The 18869-nt window shown below is 38.8% G+C and overlaps 1 protein-coding gene across 2 annotated transcripts in view; it reads right to left on the minus strand.

Moving 5' to 3' along the window:
* The window catches only part of LOC126635116 (F-BAR domain only protein 2-like), a 106408-nt gene extending 92109 nt beyond the window's left edge, over positions 1-14299 (minus strand). For both annotated transcript variants that reach the window (XM_050306055.1, XM_050306054.1), the window contains exons 1-3: positions 14005-14299; positions 12818-12916; positions 11332-11428 (exon numbers count right to left, since the gene is read on the minus strand). In XM_050306055.1, coding sequence (XP_050162012.1) covers positions 11332-11428; positions 12818-12916; positions 14005-14064 — 256 coding nt within the window. In that variant the 5' untranslated portion in view covers positions 14065-14299. The remainder of the gene's footprint in view (positions 1-11331; positions 11429-12817; positions 12917-14004) is intronic.
* Between the last annotated feature and the right edge of the window lie 4570 nt (positions 14300-18869).

Below are 18869 nucleotides of genomic sequence, written 5' to 3' on the forward strand. Positions count from 1 at the left end.
ACGTGGATGAATTAGATGGGCTCTTCCTTCTGAAATAGAATGAGTTCAAAGAATTTTTCACACACTAGGAAAACATCACCAAGCTTTCAAGTTCAGGTATGGGCTTGTGTGTGTGTATATGTATATGCGTGTGGCAAGAACTTCCTTTACAACACTATATTCAAGGATGCTCCAGCAAGAGTAACCTCAGTTTTCAGTATGATTTTCTTAATACTGCTTAAAACATAATAAATAATGGCCAGTCTTCGTGAGCGAAGATCCAGGGAAGGTCTTTACATCTTCCAGCCTGCGCATTGGATTTTTTAGGTGAGAGACAGTGTGTGCAGGACTGAGCCCACCCTTTAATCCTAAGGTTCATCTGCCAGGGCCAAGCGAGCTTGGACGGTGGCAGCGAGGTCCTCAAGACGTAGATGGATTGCCTTACACGGTTAACGAGCTCCATCTGCCCAGGGAGTGTCCCTGACCGGGAATCGAACCCGGGCCTCAGTGGTGACAGCGCCGCGCCCTTAACCACTAGACCACCAGGGGCTCCCTACTGCTTAAAACACAAGTACTTTAAAAAGAAGAGTTAATTGGCTTCCTCAGACTATCGCATTTGTAGCTTTGCCTGCCAAATAATGTTAAATTCCCAGTTGGTTGGCATATTCAGATAATATTGGCAGTGTAATGCTACCAGACTTCCACTTGCACTAAGAGACTTTTGGAGCAAAACATGTACAGTTAAAACTCTCCAGACATTTAATAAGAAATAAATTGTAAAATAAAACAAGTTTGCAATTTAGGTATGTGTAATTATTAAAAATCTATGCTAGTAGTTGAGACTTCCAAAAATCTGCACCAGCTTTGACAGCTTTGTTTTTTATGAATAGACCCAACTTTTGCAGGCAAAATCAAATAGAGATCTAGGATAGGAATAAATACACATTTGTTGGTACAGCCCTTGAGCTTGTACCTCCTCTTTGAAAACAGAACTCTATAGCACAGCACCCTTAAATATGTAAAAAAACAATGCCTCAGACTCAGCTTTCTATAGAAGTCCTTAAAGATATTCACACTTAATTTGTCCCATTAACTTTTGAAATATAGCAGTGGACTGTCTTCTTTTACAAAGAATACTTTTATTAATCCCTTGGGTACTGTCAGCATTGATAAACTAAACTCATTCCTCAGTCAACCTTCTGTGTAAAATCATGTGTGGGCACAGACTTAGAGAACTGAAACACTTCTGGCTATTTAAACATATCACAAGTGTTGGCCACATTAAAATATTCATAATATTTACATAAAAAATAAAGAAAATTATTTATAAAAACATAAAATAACTACTTGCTGTTATACTTCCTTGTGGAAAAGGAGCTCAATGATGTCATGCAGAACTGCTAAAAATTAGTATTAACCATTTTTAGTGTTTATTGTAATCTACTTTGTTGCCATTTAGCTTCCTAGAAAAGCATTTTTATAAACTTTATAAAGTACTATGTTATCAAACAAACCCATGGATAAAAGAAATGCCACATGATGCACTGTCAAGTGTTTCTCTCAAAGCAGTTTATTCTTAAAGGTATTAGTTTTAATCAAAGCAAGTATCAATATTCCATGGACCTTGCTTTGCCTCTCAGTCTCTGGGAAAAGACTAACTTGTTTCCAAAATTTCTTAGAGGAATGCAGTTATTCTTAAACCCTTTTTCATCTACTTTATCTTGTCATCTTGTACGTTGCTTCATTCGATAGATGTGGTTTAACACAACACACTAACTTAAATGGGAATATTAATAAGGAGTGAGCACGATTGTGCATTTACAGTATGCTAGTTACTTTGCACTAGCTTCCTAGTCGTGGTGCAGTTCACTACTATGCTCTTACATTCAATTTGGGGAAACAAAACCAAAGCCATGTTAGCAGTGCTCCATAAGCATTTAGGAAAAAATGCCATGTAAGCAATTAGAAAAGACCTCATAGCATGTCAAATTCATACTGAACTTTTCACTAACCCCCCACCCCCTGAGCCATATTATTCAAATCAAATGAACAATAGTTCCGTTGAGTACACTAAATCAGAAGTAATTAAAGTATAGGTACAATCTGGATTTTGAAATGTTTACTAACTTGAAGCACTGATGCTTTATGGTTCTGCTAACAGGCAATGCTGGAAGCATTAATGTGGGTTGAAATACTGTTGGCAGTAATAATTCAGATTAAACCAGTTTGATAGCCATCCAAATAGTAAACGTAATGATTTATCAACAGTTTTGTATCCTGTGAAAACTTCACATTGCTTTCAGCAGGAACACCATACCCAAATAAACCATTATTTTTAATACTTCAAAATATAAACTGTGTTAGCACTCCAGAAACACTCCCATATGTGTTCCTCAGAATAAACAAGGATCACCAGCATGTTGACAAGGATGCCAGGACATATTTTTCTGATATGCACTAACTTGTGAGGCAGTGAAGATCTTGACATTATAGCTGTGCTAAGTCACTGACAAATTTCGCAACTATAGATTACTCAATAGCCTTCCCAGAAAGAAGAATTTAAAAATTATTAAAAAAAAATAACCATGAACTAATGTCTCCATTTGACATCCATGACCCTAAACTTTCTCATGACTTGGAGTTACCAGGAGCCTTGTGACAATTTTTTCTGCATGGACAAATAAAGCAAAATAGGTTACAGCAACTCCAGAAAAGCAACAGACCAAACTTTTTTTTAACCATCATTACTGATCAGTTACTGACCAAATTGCCAATTTCTGTCTTTGGTGGAGGGAGAAAAAGAATTAGAGGCAATATAACTGTACTTTTCTGAATCTTGTTAACTGTGGAAGCAACATTTGATTAAAAGGACATACTATTAGTTTTAATACCTAAATGCACGAAGGGGACAAAAGTCAAATGCTTTACTATATGTGCAAGAACCAGTAACAGCTGATCAAGAGCAATCATGGACAATAAACATTGTCAACTACTTCCATTATTATTTAACCCAAACAATTGAAGGCACTAATTTTACAATGTTTTAACACATGCAAACTTCTTCTAGCCCCTCCATAAAGTTAATTGGATGGTTAGCAAAAGAAAACAAGAAATATTTTTATGGGTTTGTGTTTTTTACAACCCAAATTCTACATGCTTTTACTGATACACTTAGAAGACAACTTGTGACTATTCCTCTTTGCCAGATTTTCTCTGCCTACTTGTGTGGTCAAGAAGGCGGGGTTACTTTGTAAATCACAATCTGGCCAATTCCAAATTTGAAAGATAGATCGAGCCAGCAGAAAATCAATTAAGAAATATTTACTATAGTTAAAAGATGACCCAGCACCCCTCTCACACTGAGTAATGGCATAACATATGTAATAATTGCCATCTGCAGATCACTGTATAATTGGAGGGTTAAGGAGACAGTGTGGGAAACAGCTGGGCTGTAGACAGCTTAGGCCTTGAATTTGATCAGTTACATCTGTGAGCTTGTAAAAGAATGTAAACACCAGGAAGGTGGGAGAGCAGAAAAGGAGGAAGAACTGCCATAAATAACAGGTTTTATTTTGAGATTTGCCAGCACTTGAAGGGACACTGACCACCTATCAAAAGATGAACTGCAGCGTGTGAACAACAACACTTAACCAATGAATTATAGCATGTATATGCATGGACAGAAGAAAAGACTACAAAACGAAGCCTTCTGTTAATAAAGTGCCTATTACCTGCACACCAACGGAGTGTCTTTTTTGTCTGCCGCAAGACAGCAAGAATTTTGCCTTTCCCATTGTTATCTGTATTACAATAAAAAATTCTGGGTTTGTCTTTATTAATTTTTTAAGAAAAATGTAAAAATAAGAGGAACAAAATAAATTACGAACAACTACTAACAGTGACATAAGAACAAAATGATAAAAATAAATAATCTAAATTTGGCTTTTGTTCATGTTTTTTTTTTTTTAATGCAGTACAGCTGAGTCTTCTCAGTTGGCCTTCAAAGATACCTTCTGGGTAAACTGTGTAGTGGGCAAAAATTAATACAGGGACAAACACACACACAGTTTCCCACGTGTGAGATAAGGGCACAGAAATTCAGTAGCTTAAAATGGAAAATCATTCTTGACCAACTAACAGCTATTTGGATATTCATAACTATCTTGAAACATATTTTATATTATCCCACCAATTTCAGATGCAAGATCTTAGAAGATAGCTCATACTTCCTAGCAGTTTCTACTTCATGCAGCATCAAATTTTCATAGCGGAAGAAACCAAATTTTTTTGGTGAGTATTATTAGGTTAATTAAATAAAGCTAGAAGTCACTGATCTGTCAATAAACTGGAATACACATTATCTCCACTATTAATTTAACATATACTTGGGATGAAAGAAAAGCAGAGATTTTCTGCTACATTTTTGATTTGTGCTGAAAACAGTGTTGATTACATTGAGATGTTTTGGTTATTGCTGAGCAGAGCTTGCACAGAGCCAAGGCCTTTTCTGCTTTTCATACCATCCCTCCAGCAAGGAGGCTAGGGGACACAGCCGGGACCACTGGCTCCAACCAAAGGGATATTCCAGACCATATAATGTGATGCTCAGTATATAAAGGTGGGGAAAGAAGGAGGAAGGGGGGACATTCAGAGTAATGGCATTTGTCTTCCCAAGTGACCATTAGGTGTGATGGAGCCCTGCTTCCCTGGAGATGGCTGAACATCTACCTGCCCATGGGAAGGAGTGAATTAATTCTTTGTTTTGCTTTGCTTGTGTGCACAGCTTTAGTTTTCCCTATTAAATTGTCTTTATCTCAACCCACGTGTTTTCTCACTTTTACCCTTCCGATTCTCTCCCAGTTCTGCTGGTGGGGGAGTGAGCGAGGGGCTGCATGGGGCTGAGTTGCTGGCTGGGGTTAAACCACAGCAATACTAAACATAAAAAAACCTATTTAAAGTAAATTCTGTAAGAATTAGGTCATAAAACTGACTAGATAAGTTATTTAGGTTGCAGTGAAAAAAAACCTTTGTAAGGAGGGCATTAGCCCAACTGAAGTTCATCCTACAACAAAGCACACAGAATGGGCAGCAAACAGAAGGAGCTGGAAGCCATAGTGTAGCTGGAAAACTATGATATAGTTGCAATGACAGAAACATGGTGGGATGAATCACACAACTGGAAGGCTGCAATGGATGGCTATAAACTCGTCAGAAGGGATAGGCAAGGAAGGAGAGGCGGTGGGGTAGCCCTGTATATTAGGGAGTGCTTCGATTGTCTGAAGCTTGCTGGTGGTGATGAAAGGGTCAAGTGTTTATGGGTAAGAATCAGGGGGAAGGCCAATAATGCAGATATCCTGATGGGAGTCTGTTACAGACCACCCAACCAGAATGAGGAGGCAGATGGAATATTGTATAAGCAGCTGGGAGAAGTCTCAATTGCTGGCCCGCATTCTCATGGGGGCCTTCAACTTACCAGATGTTTGCTGGAAATACAACACAGAAGAGTGAACACTCCAGGAGGTTCCAGGAGTGTGTGGAAGAAAACTTCCTGACACAGATGGTGAGTGAGCCAAACAGGAAAGGTTCCCTGCTGGACCTGTTGTTTGTGAACAAAGAACTGGTGGGTGATGTGATGGTTAGAGGCCATCTTGGGCACAGAGATCATTAAATGATAGTCTTCAATTCTGAGAGAAGTAAGGAGGGGTATCAGCAGAACTGCTCCTTTGGATTTCTGGAGGGTGGACTTTGGCCTGTTTAGGAGACTGGTTGAGAAAGTCCCTTGGGTGTGAAATGGAACGAGGGCCCAAAGAGAATACTTGGCTAGAGATAGAAGCTAGGTCTTAAGAATTTTAAAGGATGGTACCTGGTATCCAAGATAGCGCTTGCAGGCCAGAGAATGCTTGCACACCTAGATAGGAACATGAACGAAGAGATAGGATAGGAACATGAAGAGATAAGGGGCGAAATAGGGGTATGAGTCCAAGTCTTGCAAAACTCACCATCATGGAGTCAGCAAAACAAAGAAAGTTGAAAAGTTAAGCCGAGGAAGAAGAGTAAAAAGATGATCCCCTGAGGCTGAAGAAACAGGAATGACCACCAAAACAACACCTCGAAAGACGACTCCACCCCAAACCCCACCCAGACTCTGCCTATTATGAATATTATGATTAGTTGCAATTATATGAATATGCATGTAAAGATGTTGTAATCTCTCACCAAAACTGTATAAATTACCTGACTTTTCACTGAGACCTTTGAAGCTAGTTTTGGCCAGCATGAGCTGGCTAGCACCCCAACGTTGCTCGAAATAAATATCTTTGCTGCTTAAAGACCCAAAATTGTCTCTGAGCAGTTTCATTGTGCCTTTTGGGGCATCAGGTGGCAGTCCTGAATGCGAAGGAGTCCAGAAAGGCCGGACACGCTTTAAGAGGGACATCTTAAAGGTACAGGAACAGGCAGTCCCCATGTGCTGAGACACGAGCCAGTGGGGAAGAAGACTGGCCTGGCTGAACAGAGAGCTTTGGCTGGAACTCAGGGAGAAAAAAGAGAGTTTATCACCTCCGTAAAAAGGGGCAGGCAACTTAGGAGGACTACAAGGATGTTGTGAGGTCATAAAGGGAGAACATTAGAAGTGCAAAAGCCCAGCTAAAACTTAATCTGGCCACTGCTGTAAAAGACAACAAAAAGGGTTTCTACAAATGCATCATCAACAAAAGGAGGGCCAAGGAGAATCTCCATCCTTTGTTGTATGGGGGAGGGAAACACAGTAACAAAAGATGAGGAAAAAGCTGAGGTACTTAATGCCTTCTTTACCTCAGTCTTAAATAGCAAGATCAGTTGTCCTCAAGGTACCCAGCTCTCTGAGCTGGAAGACATAGGGAGGGAGCAGAATGAAGTCCCCATAATCCAGGAGGGAATGGTCAGTGACCTGCTATGCCACTTAGACACCCACAAGTCCATGGAGCCAGATGGGATCCACTCAAGGGTATTGAGGGAGTTGGCAGAAGAACTCAGCAAACCACTTTCAATCATTTAGTCAATCATTCAGTCCTGGTCAACCAGGGAGGTCCCAGGTGACTGGAAATTGGCAAATGTGATGTCCATCTATAAGAAGGTTTGTAAGGAGGATCCAGGGAAGTACAGGCCTGTCACCCTGACCTTGGTGCCAGGGAAGGTCATGGAGCTGATCATCTGGAGTGCCATCACACAGCATGTGCAGAACAACCATGGGATGAGGCCCAACCAGCATGGGTTTATGGAAGGCAGGTCCTGCTTGACAAACCCAATCTCTTTCTATGACAAGGTGACCTACCTAGTGGATGAGGGAAAGGTTGTGGATGTTGTCTACCTGGACTTCAGTAAAGCCTTTGACACCATTTCCCACAGCAGTCTCCTGAAGAAATTGTCTGCTCATGTTGTGGATGGGTGTACTCTCAGCTGAGTTAAAAACACTTTCTGGGCCCAGATGGCCAGACTCAGAGAATGGTGGTGAGTGGAGTTTCATCCAGATGGTGGCCAATCACAAGTGGTATTCCCTATGGTTCAGTATTGGGGACAGCCTTGTTGAATATCTTCATTGATGGGTCCTGCACTTGAGTCACAACAACCCCCTGCAGCGCTACAGGCTTGGGGAAGAGTGGCTGGAAAGCATCTCAGCAGAAAAGGATCTGGGGGTACTGGTCAACAGTGGCTGAAAGTGAGCCATCAGTGTGCCCAGGTGGCCAAGAAGGCCAATGGCATCCTACCTTGTATCAGCAATAGTGTGGCCAGCAGGACCAAGGAAGTGATTGTGCCCTGTGCTGGGCACTGGTGAGGCTGCACCTTGAATCCTGGGTTCAATTTTGGGCTCCTCACTACAAGAAAGACATTGAGGTGCTGAAGCATGTCCAGAGAAGGTCAATGAAGCTGATGAAGGGCCTGGAGCACAAGTCTGATGAGGAGTGGCTGAGGGAGCTTGGGGGGCTGTTTAGCCTGGAGAAAAGGAGGTTGAGGGGTAACCCTATCCCCCTCTACAACTACCTGAAAGGAGGTTGTAGCCAGGTGGGGGTCGGCCTGTTCCCCTAGGTAACAAGTGACAGGATGAGAGGAAACGGCCTCAAGTTGCACCAGGGGAGGTTTAGATTTGATATTACCTAAAATTTCTTCATGGAAAGGGTTGTCAGGCATTAGAACAGACTGGCCAGGGAAGTGATGGAGTCACCATCCCTGGAAGTGTCCCAAAAACATGTTGATATGGCATTGGAGGACACAGTTTAGTGGTGAACATGGTGGTGGTGCTGGGTTGCCAGTTAGACTTTATGATCTTAGAGCTCTTTTCCAACCTTAACAATTCTATGATTCTATGAAATCAAGTTAAATGCACAAAGAATTACTGTTTGAAAGAAATGTTATTTGTACTAGAAGAACACTTTGTGTTAAACATGATAAGCCTCTGTATATTAAGACTTCAGGACAGAAATTAGCCACCAGAGGGACCTGTATAATCTGATATAAAGGACTGTACAAAGACAAATTGCAGATATGCAAATGAGAGTTTATGTAATTGCCTATATATAGAAACCTTTATTGTAAATTATTTATAATCTATGAAATAAACCAGCCTTCCTCATTACTTCCTTTCATATTCATTCTTATTTTTACAGATATAAATAAAAGTAAGTAAACTGCTATAAACTACTATAACTATAGCTAAAATATACAGAAAAAAAAGTAAAATACTTTGTTATACATTATCCTTTAAGTTTTTTTTGGTCTCAGAATTCAGTATTTCAGTATTAGCAGCCCACCAGCTAATTCAGCATATTAGCCCACAAATAACACATAAAGGAGAAGGCCTATATAGCCCCGGGGATTTTTGAAGTATTTCCTTCAAATAGATTTAGGACTGGAATCTTAAGAAACAGTGACAGCCATAAGACGTTCTTTGAATATTTGTCCTGTATGCTAAGTCAGTATCATTTTTATATGCTAAATACTTAGATTTATCCAAAAAGCCATTTCCTTCTCTACTGTCATTAGTAAATTCACACCACAGATAAACTTCTAATATTTGCACCATGAATTAATGACATTTCTATTCAGAACAGTTCTCAATAGCAGAAAAGTATTTTTCCTTCTAACACTGGATTTCATTCTTAGAAGACTGATACCTCACTTTGCTTTCCAAATCTTTGTAATTGTCAAAGATATATGATTTTAAAAAATAAAATTAATATAATGGAAGCAGTAACAATCATTAAGATCACTAGTAGTCTGTTTCTAGTCTCCTATTTTTGACACTTCAGAATTTACTGCTGAATTTCTCTATGCCTTCCTCTGTGTAGTGGTTTTGAGTCCAGGTCTTCCTTGGTAACCAGGTTGTAACCAAGGAACCAAGGTCACGTTCCCAGTATTCCATACGATTTTTACGTAAGCAAGGGTATAAACAAGAAGGGAGAGGAAGCTCTTGCTCTTTTTCTTCTGGTGGACTGAAAGCAAAGGTTCTCTGCTATCATTCTGCACGGGTGAAGGAATGAGGCCTAGTGGGCCTGGTTGGCTTTGAGAAACAGAGAGTGCCGGTGGTTGTTGATACGGTTCTCTGCTATCTCAAGGAAAATATTTGTTTTTTGTCCCTTTTTCTCTTTTTTCCCTTTCCCTTTCTTTTTCCCTCCTGGGGGGTTCCCTGTGGGTGATATCTTGTATATAATTTTATTTATATATATAAATGTGTGTTACTTGGAATTCGGTTTGGTTTGGGTTCTTTTGATTTTGTATAGTCTTTTTGGTTTGTCCGAAGAGAGGGAAAGGGAGGGGGGAAGGTTTTTTTCCTGTGGTCCAGGCACTTGGCTGGGAGCCAAGTCCAACCTTGGACACTCTGCACCATGACTGGTTTACAAATTTGATATCAATACAATAATTTCACTCTGTTAAAGAAAATTCAAGGTACATACATTTCCACTCTAAAAATATAATCTTTCCTTAAAATATTTTGCTGTTCGAATAGTTGCATATTTGAAGAAATTAAATTTACTATAATAAAAATTTTTATTTGACCCCAAGAAATACAATTGGGATTTGAAGAACTCTGTAAAGCAGCAAATAAGCACACAGTGTATATAACTTCTGCCACTAAATTAGAAAGTGTTATTTTTCTTCTAATTACCATATTGTCTAGCAAAACCCCCACACTAATAATGTAGATGACCTGAAGTGCACAGTACTCTAGGATACATTAGTAAGGGTTTTTGTAACCCAGGGAGTCAGGATCCTAGATGCAACATGGAGATCCTTAGCCATGGCATCTCGGCAATAGCTAATCAAAGTATGAACACTGAATTTTCATGTGTCTTTACCCTGACTTCAGATCAACTGAACTCGAACGCCTGAAATTCATACTTTTTCTTTCTTACTCTTTATTGAAAAACTGTAAAATATACAAGAAACATTTGAAAATTATTCCATGTACAATCTTAGCCCACTCTTGTATCAGCATTAGTGGATCACAATATGAAACAATGTTATATTAAAAACACCTTACAGAGGCATTGTATGACACCTAGTAACCATATTAAACAATTTAATATAAATTCTCAAGATCTACTCTGCTATGTACATCCTTGCTCTGAAGAAAACTTTGTGCTTCTTTACTAAAAGGCAAAGATGCTAGTCAGAACTCTCATTGCTCAAACAAAAACGGTACTGCTGAATTCCTGTACTCACACACCTAGTGACCAAGTACTCGTGCCCAAATATTAAAATGAACTTTATATTTTTCCTATAATGTTAAATACACAGTACTGTTAGACTGTCTTTTTATGTCAGCCCAGGAACATCTTATACACCACATCCAACAAGCAGTACTTTCAGAAAGTACTATTGAATTTGCTGCTTATTAAGGGAAACAATCTACATGAATTTTGACAAGGACAAGTGCAAGGTCCTGTGCCTGGGTGGGTGCAATCCCAAGAACAAGTATAGGCTGGATGGAGAATGGATTGAGCAGCCCTGGGGAGAAGGACTTGAAGGTGTTGGTTGAGGAAAAGCTTGACATGCCCCAGCAGTGTGCACTCGCAGCCCAGAAACCATGTCCTGGGCTGCTGCACTGAAAGTAGTGTGGCCAGCAGGTTGAGAGAGAGGTAACTAAATGATCTTTAAGGTCCCTTCCAACTCAAGCCATTTTAAGGATTCTATGAAATTGTGTTGTTAAAATTGCAATAATCACTTAATGTCAAAAGTAATTAATTTTAAGAATTTGAAATTGTAAGTACATTACCACTTTAAAACATTAACAAATAGGTTTTGATCTTTTATTAGGAGTGGAAATCTACATTTTTTATATTAATATTTCCTACACACTTATTTTTTATCTCTTACCAGGTCTTTCCTTGCCAGTTCCTTTTGACTCAGCAAATTTCTGTATTAAACTCTTAACCGTAGTATTTGTCATGTTATCAATAAACTCTTCGTGTACCTGCAAAAAAAAAAAAAAAAGACAAGACACCACACAAAAGGAATTTCAAAACCAGTAATTGAAAGAATGTAATTAACTTTAAAAAGTGGTTTTCTCTAGAGTTAGGGTTCAAAATACTTGCCTCTAAAATATATTACAGGGCTTCCAAAAATCTACAGGTATTTTATCAAGGAAATCACTTCTTTGCTTTAGTGTGTAAGATGTAAATGTGTGTAAGATACAGATACAAATGAGGAATAAAAGAATACAGCTTGATGATGGGTCTAAGATTTACTTCCATTTCTTCTACCTAAACTACCTTTGAGGTCCATAATTTTCTGAATTTGTCAGCAATGTCCCACTACAATGTCAGGAAGACAAGCAGTCTCTTAAGCCAGCACCACTTAACAGTGTAAACTATTACCCCCGTGTTCTCACAATTCCCACCTGCTTGAGTAAAAACATTGTTGTAATGTTTTTTAGTCTGACAAATGAACAACCACATGTTGTTAATAAGGTTTTCCAACAAGGCAGTATGTATATGCTTTAGAAATAAATAGCATGACCTTTGTGACCACCATTCATTAGCAGAAAACCTCAAAACTGAGGAAAACAGTGACTGAAATTAAGTATATACAAATAAAACTACATTTCAGAAAATCAAAAATTAAGGACTATTTATAAGGATTATTAATTAAACCAACTTGCATCTAGAGAAAATACAGTATAAAAGCTTCTTTCGGTACTGTTACTGAAGGTCTTTTGCTCATAAAAACTGAAGTATATAAAAAATTTGGAAGTTTTCAGACTGATATAATTTCAACTTTTAGTCAAAGAAAAACACAAGTATCCTGAAATGTGTGAAATAGGTGCTAATTAATATCTATGGAACAAAATTCCAAATTGTCAAAATACATAATTTTTTTTGTTAACACAAAATGTAATGATTATTCAGCCTTATTCTGTAAAATTTGTGATATTGAACTTATAAATACACCAGGAAGCAATAAAAGATTCAGGTTATGTTTAATTTAGATATAAAAAGATTTGCAATACAATGAACAAAATTAGAGGATAAAAAATTTCAGAGAAGTTTGAATAACAAAAGAGAATACACATATAGAAACATCACAAAAGACCAAAGCAGCAATTTAATAGATGTTTAAATCTCCTTCAAACATCTCATAAACAAGTTCAATACTCGCATAACGTTTGATATCTGTGGTAAAAAGAACCATATCTGCTTGAAAATCTTTTGAATTCTGTAGATAATTTTTGTTTATCTCCTTCTACTCATACTAGTTTTAAAATCTACCATCATTTGAAAGATGTGATCAGTAAGAAATGTTTCCTTTAATAGTTAAGAAAAATATGTAGCATGGTTCAAACAAATGATAATATAAAAATTACCTCTCCTATTTGCAAATTAATTTCTTTTATGGTATTTGACAATGATTCTATAATCTCTTTCATATGAAGAAGGTGTGTTTCTTCAATGTCTTGAAATTTCTGTAAACCAATACAAACAATTATTCATAATGAAAAGAATTCTTGAAATTATAAACCTTACATTTTAAGAAATATACTAAACAGAAAACCACATTTTTTTTTTTAGATTTTCATTGTGGTAATTACAGTGCTTAAGAAAGGAAGGTGCAGAATTCACAGTTATGAAATAATGTACTTTATAATAACCTTTTAGAAACATTATCCAATTTTTTTAATTACTCTTTAAACATTCACCTATTTTGATATTTTTAAAGTCTGACCTATTTCTATCAAAATAAAATAGGATTGAAGGATGTTTACAAAAATAAAACCAACACAACTTTTTTTACATAACTGAAGATTTTTGGTTTTTTGTCTAACCCCAGAAATTTCTGGATCTGTTTTGCAACTCCTCTTTATCATCCTCTTTTCCTGCTCACAATATACACATACTTTAGGTTTCTTCCGTTAAATCTATATCCTTTGCTTCTTTAAATGCAATTCATTTGTTTGATCTTTAAACTCACGGTATAAAAGCTTTGCAGTTTGTCTGGAATTTGCCCTCCTCTTCAATCTTACTCAGGCTTCCACCTGACACCCATTTTAAAACCATTTCCAATGTCTCTAATAATCCCTTCCTAGCCAAAGATCAGAATTAAAAATGTCATCTTTCCCAACAGTCTACCACAATCATCTTGAAATCCATGTTTACTCCTGCTCTGTCCTAGTTCTCTTCCTACTTCTGTAACTGTCCAAGCTTTGAAGCACCACTTAATCTTTGTTCCAACTTTTTTTCTTCAAGTGGTCATCCTCTGTAGCCTATTCTGTGATGTTACTTATTTTACTGACTGCTTGATTACATAAACTGTATCATTTTACTTTCAAAGCTATCTATGGTCCATCTCTATAATATCTGCTCTCAATCACTAAAAGGGTGTCAACATCTGTACACAATGTGATCTTCCAGCTGATTTTCACTACTGTCCTGATTTTGTCTGGGATAGAGTTCATTTCTTCTCAGTAGCTGGTACAGTGCTGTGTTTTGGAATCAGTATGAGAATAATGCTGATAACACACTGATGTTTTGGTTGTTGCTGAGCAGTGCTTACCCTGAGTTGAGGGCTTTTCAGTGTCTCATGCTTTGCCAGTGCAGCTGCACAAGAAGCCATGAGGAAGCACAGACGGGACAGCTGACAGAAACTGGCCAAAGGGATATAACAATAATAATAATATGGTATGGAATATTTTACTTTTTTCAATTATTAAACTGTTCTTATGTCAACCCAGGTTTTACCTTTTTCCGATTCTCCTCCACATCCCACTGGAGCGGGAGAAGTGAATGAACAGCTGCATGGTACTTAGTTGCTGGCTGGAGTTAAACCACAACAACTATCTAATTTTTACCTAAACTCAAAGTCAAATGTTGAGATTTTGCCAATGCCACTTCCTTCGTGTTTGGCTTGAACTCCACATAAAACTCTGCAAAATATTCTCCTTTAAACTCTTCTCTATAGTGTATATCAAAACAGCCAGCCATTCAGAGATTTAAATTTTTTGGTCTCTTATGTCAGTGGATGGTAACCCTCTCTTCTCAAATTTTTCCTTATTTAACGTTTATTGTTTTATACTTAGGATTTTAAGTCTTTGAAGTAGAAACCATCTTGGCCTTGCACAGTACATAACACAAAGGGGTCTGACCAAAGACTAAAACTATCTAGGTACTATAATACAACCAGCTATAATCATTTACCAAATTGTTTACTTTCACTTTTGAAAGATCAGTCCATTTTGAAAAGATGTACTGAAACGAATCTGTAATGTTAATGACCTAATAAATGCAAGCATTTTAAGCTATAATAAAATTTAAAAACATCAACAAGATCTTCATGTATTCAACTCAGCATACACAGTGTAAGTAGGCATTATTCCTTTTTATAAACATGTACATTTTCCTTAAAGTTTTAAAATGTAAAGAATTATTACTCATTCTTGAACTTTATTTATATAAAAACTGCTCAACAGCAAAGTTATCCAATCAACTGCACTCAGTTCTAGTTAAGACAGGACTTCTAAAGAGTAGCTTAGCACTTTCAGCTATTTGATTCATTCCAAAAACTGATTGCACTATGGGATTATAAAAAAGCTTCTAAAAAGGTGAAATAACTGATGAATTAGATGTTTTCTTAACAAGTGCATAGCAATTGTATAATACAACTATAGTTTTATTCAGAAAATCTTTCTACATGAAGAATTTCTGTCAAATCCAATATCTGAATAAAAAAGTGAATTATATTTTCCTATGTCTTTAATAATAAAAATCCTTCTGTGATTATTGTAGAAAAAAACCACATAACTTGCAATTTAATATTAGGAAGATCATGTTTTTAATTTCAACCTCTCAAAATAATATATCACAAATTATGTCACTTTGATAATAGCAGGTAATATAATAGATTGGAAAAAAGGAAGAAAATGTAAAATTTATATAACAATATTGGTGGAGTTTAAGAAAAGAGGGCAGTTCAATGAGGACATTGCTACATGATTACCTAGAATATAGCCCCAGAAATTCAAGGTGTTTGCATCCTCAGAAAAATTTTATCTGAATGGTCTAAAACAGATTTAAGTTAAGCCAACTGGTTTTGCACTGAAACAGCTGAGAATGCTAACACTGCTAATTTATTTTGTGTTCAGAATTAGTATACTTTAGGTGAAATGTACTGCAAATTAAGATAATCTAGGGTGTGATTGATTGGGGCGGGTTGCTAGCAAGGGTCCTCTGCCACTGACTCCGAGATGTACTGGCCACACTGGAGAACACTTAAAGTCTTATAGAGACAAGCCAGGGACTCCTGAGGTAACAGAAGCCAACAGGGAAACACCAGGGAAATATCTCAAAGGAATTAAGGTATGTTCCTCTAGGAAGACAACACAGCTGACAGCCCAGCTGAGGTGCCTTTGCACCAATGCACAGGGCATGAGCAACAAACAGGAGTTGGAAACCATGTGCTGTTAGGAAGATATGACCTTGTGGCCAATACTGAAACTTGTTGGGACAAATCCCATGACTGGAGTGTGACTATGGATGGCTACAGGCTGTTCAGAAGAGACAGAAGAGGAAGGAGAGGTGGAGAGCTTGCCTTTTACATCAAGAGATGGATTGAGTGCGAAGAGTTGCTCTGAAGAAGAGTGAAAAGGGTGAAAAGCCTGTGGGTAACACTGTCCTAGTTACAGGAGCCAGGGCCAGTTTATCACTACGTGGGTATAACCAAAACCGTGTATTCCACACCCTCTATGTAATTTATGATGGACTGTTAATAATAGATCATTTACAGCAGCTGCCCAGGGCACACCTAATGACTCAGCTGTGATAACTCCCCTCTAGGGAGGAATTAGCACCTTCACACCCAGCCTGAGGGGTCATCTCTGCTAATGGGCCATACTGGACTGGCATAAAAGTCAGCTGCAACCACCTAGACCATCAAAGACTCCAAAAATATCCCATGACTCACAGAGTTAAATCACCCTTTGTGAAACTCCCTGCCCTGGGGGAGGTACTGGACATTCCCACCTGAATGTGAGCATATCTAATCTGTGGCTTTTGGGACTTCTGGTACCACTCATCAGATCGAGAGGACCAGAACTTCAACAGGACTGAAACTGCCACTCTCAACAAGGTTGTGATCATTACTTCGAAAGAACTGCGACCATCATCCTGACCAAGAGGTTTTCCTTTCCTCTTACTTTGCACCCAGGGGGGCCACGTGGTGCTCAGCACAGAGGCCAACGAACACTGTTCTGTTCTTGTCCCAGGGGGCTGGGTTATATATCTGTTTTTGTAGGTTAAAACCAGCTTTTCTCTGTATCGTTGCATCTATTGTAGTTTATTTTTAGTACATTGTAACTCTGACTTATAATGTCTCTAGAGTTGGGTTCATTTCTCCTGCTGGTTTACTTTTAAACCAGCACAAAGAGTCAGAGACTGAGGCAACAAAGTGAACCTTGTGACTGGTGTCTACCACAGGCCACCTGACTAAGTGGAACCTATTGACAAAACCTTCTTGCTCCAGATACATGAGGCATCCTGCTCACAGGTTTTTTTCCTGCTGGGGGACTTCAACCACCCCAACATCTGCTAGGAAAGTAGCACAGTGAGCTGTAGGCAATTCAGGAGACTCCTGGAATGCATGAAGGATAACTTCTTGGGTCAGATAATAAGACAACCCTGCCAGAGGGGATGAGATACTGGATCTGGTGGTCAGCAACGTACGTGAGTTAATCAGGGGCATCAAGATTGGAGGCAACCTGGGCTCCAGCGATCATGCACTGGTGGAGTTTGCAGTCCTAAGGAATATGGGTCAGGTAAGGAGTAAAGTTAGGCCCCTGAACTTTAGGAAAGCAAATTTCCAGCTCTTCAAGGAGACAGTCAATAGGATCCCCCAGGAGACTGCCCTCAGGGACAAGCAAGTGGAACAGACCTGGCAGATCTTTAAAAAAGTCTTCTATAGAGTGCAAGAGCTAGTGATCCCCAGGAACAAGAAATCAGGCAAGAGACTGGCATGGCTGAGTAGGCAACTACTCGTCAAACTAAAGTGCAAGAAGCAAATGCACAGGCAGTGGAAAAAAGGACAGGTAGCCTGGGAAGAGTATAGAGATGAAGTATGGCTGTGTAGGGATGGGGTGAGGAAGGCCAAGGCAAAGCTGGAACTGAACCTGGAAGGGACACAAAGAATAACAGGAAGGGTTTCTACAGCAATGTCAACCAGAAAAAGAAGGTCAAAGAAGGAGTACCCCCTGCCATTAACAATGACGGAAAACTGGTAACAACAAATGAAGAGAAGGCTGAGGTACTCAACAACTTTTTTGCCTCAGTTTTCTGTCGGAGGATGCAGCAAGGCCACGGTGCCTAGCACTGTGGAAAAGAATGTAAATAAGAGGTGAACATCCAATCATATGTGAAGGCTAGTGGTAAATTATAGATAACAGAGCTAAGAATAGTGTTAGTATGTAAGATTCTACAGAAGACGGTGTGTGAGTGCAGCTGTGTGAAGAACAAGATGTAATATACTGGACGAAGAGAATAAAAGCTGAATTTAGGCCATCATCATAGAATGCCCAGTTTTATTTACTTGGTCGTCCTCACAAACAAAGACAAATGGTGACCCTGAGTGTTACGAGCCAGGAGGGTTCACGACAAATGGTGACCTCCAAGTGTTACAGACCACGAGGGACCATGACACAATACCGACGAGACCCTAAAAAAGGGACCAAATTGGACTTGATCCCCATCGAGGGATTGAAGCCACTCACTTAAGGAAGGCTTTGAAACATAAAAGGTTAAAACAAAATTGTAAAAAACCTTAACATTAGGAAATTAGGAAAGAAGGAGTCATAAATTGTCTTGAGGAACAGAACATATTGACTAGATAGAGCAGTCCTTGAGAGATAGCAGCATTCCTCACAGAGATAGCAACTCAGCAAATCCTAGGATGAGCCAAAAGTCAGCCTAACCCTATTATGTTTGCCAAAAACTGCCTTAAAAGGAGAAGATCTAAAGAAAGTTCAGAAGTTTACAGTGAGGAAGACTCACACACGACCCCCGCCCAGAGGAAGGCAACAGGAACCCCCACCGTGAAATCTCCCCAAATTGAAGACTCCGCCCAGACTCCGCCTATATATGAATATTACAAGTAGATGTTGCAATTTAATGAATATGCATGATTGTGTTGTAATCCTATACTCAAAAACTGTATAAAAGAGCTATGCTGATTGTACATGACAGAGCTTTATGGCCAGGGAGACCTGGAAGCTCTCCAATGCGTTGCAGTAAAATACCTCCTGCTTTAAAGAAACAAACTTTGTCTCTAAAGCAGTTTCTCCGTGCCTTTTGGGGCAAAATCCGGCATCATTTTTGGCACCCCAGATGGGACGTTTTAGTCCTCCTGAGCCGGGGCCTGGGGGTCTAGGGACCCTC

The sequence above is a fragment of the Myiozetetes cayanensis genome, unplaced genomic scaffold (genome assembly GCF_022539395.1).
Source record: "Myiozetetes cayanensis isolate MyiCay16 unplaced genomic scaffold, myiCay2020 scf108, whole genome shotgun sequence".
Lineage (NCBI taxonomy): Eukaryota > Metazoa > Chordata > Aves > Passeriformes > Tyrannidae > Myiozetetes > Myiozetetes cayanensis.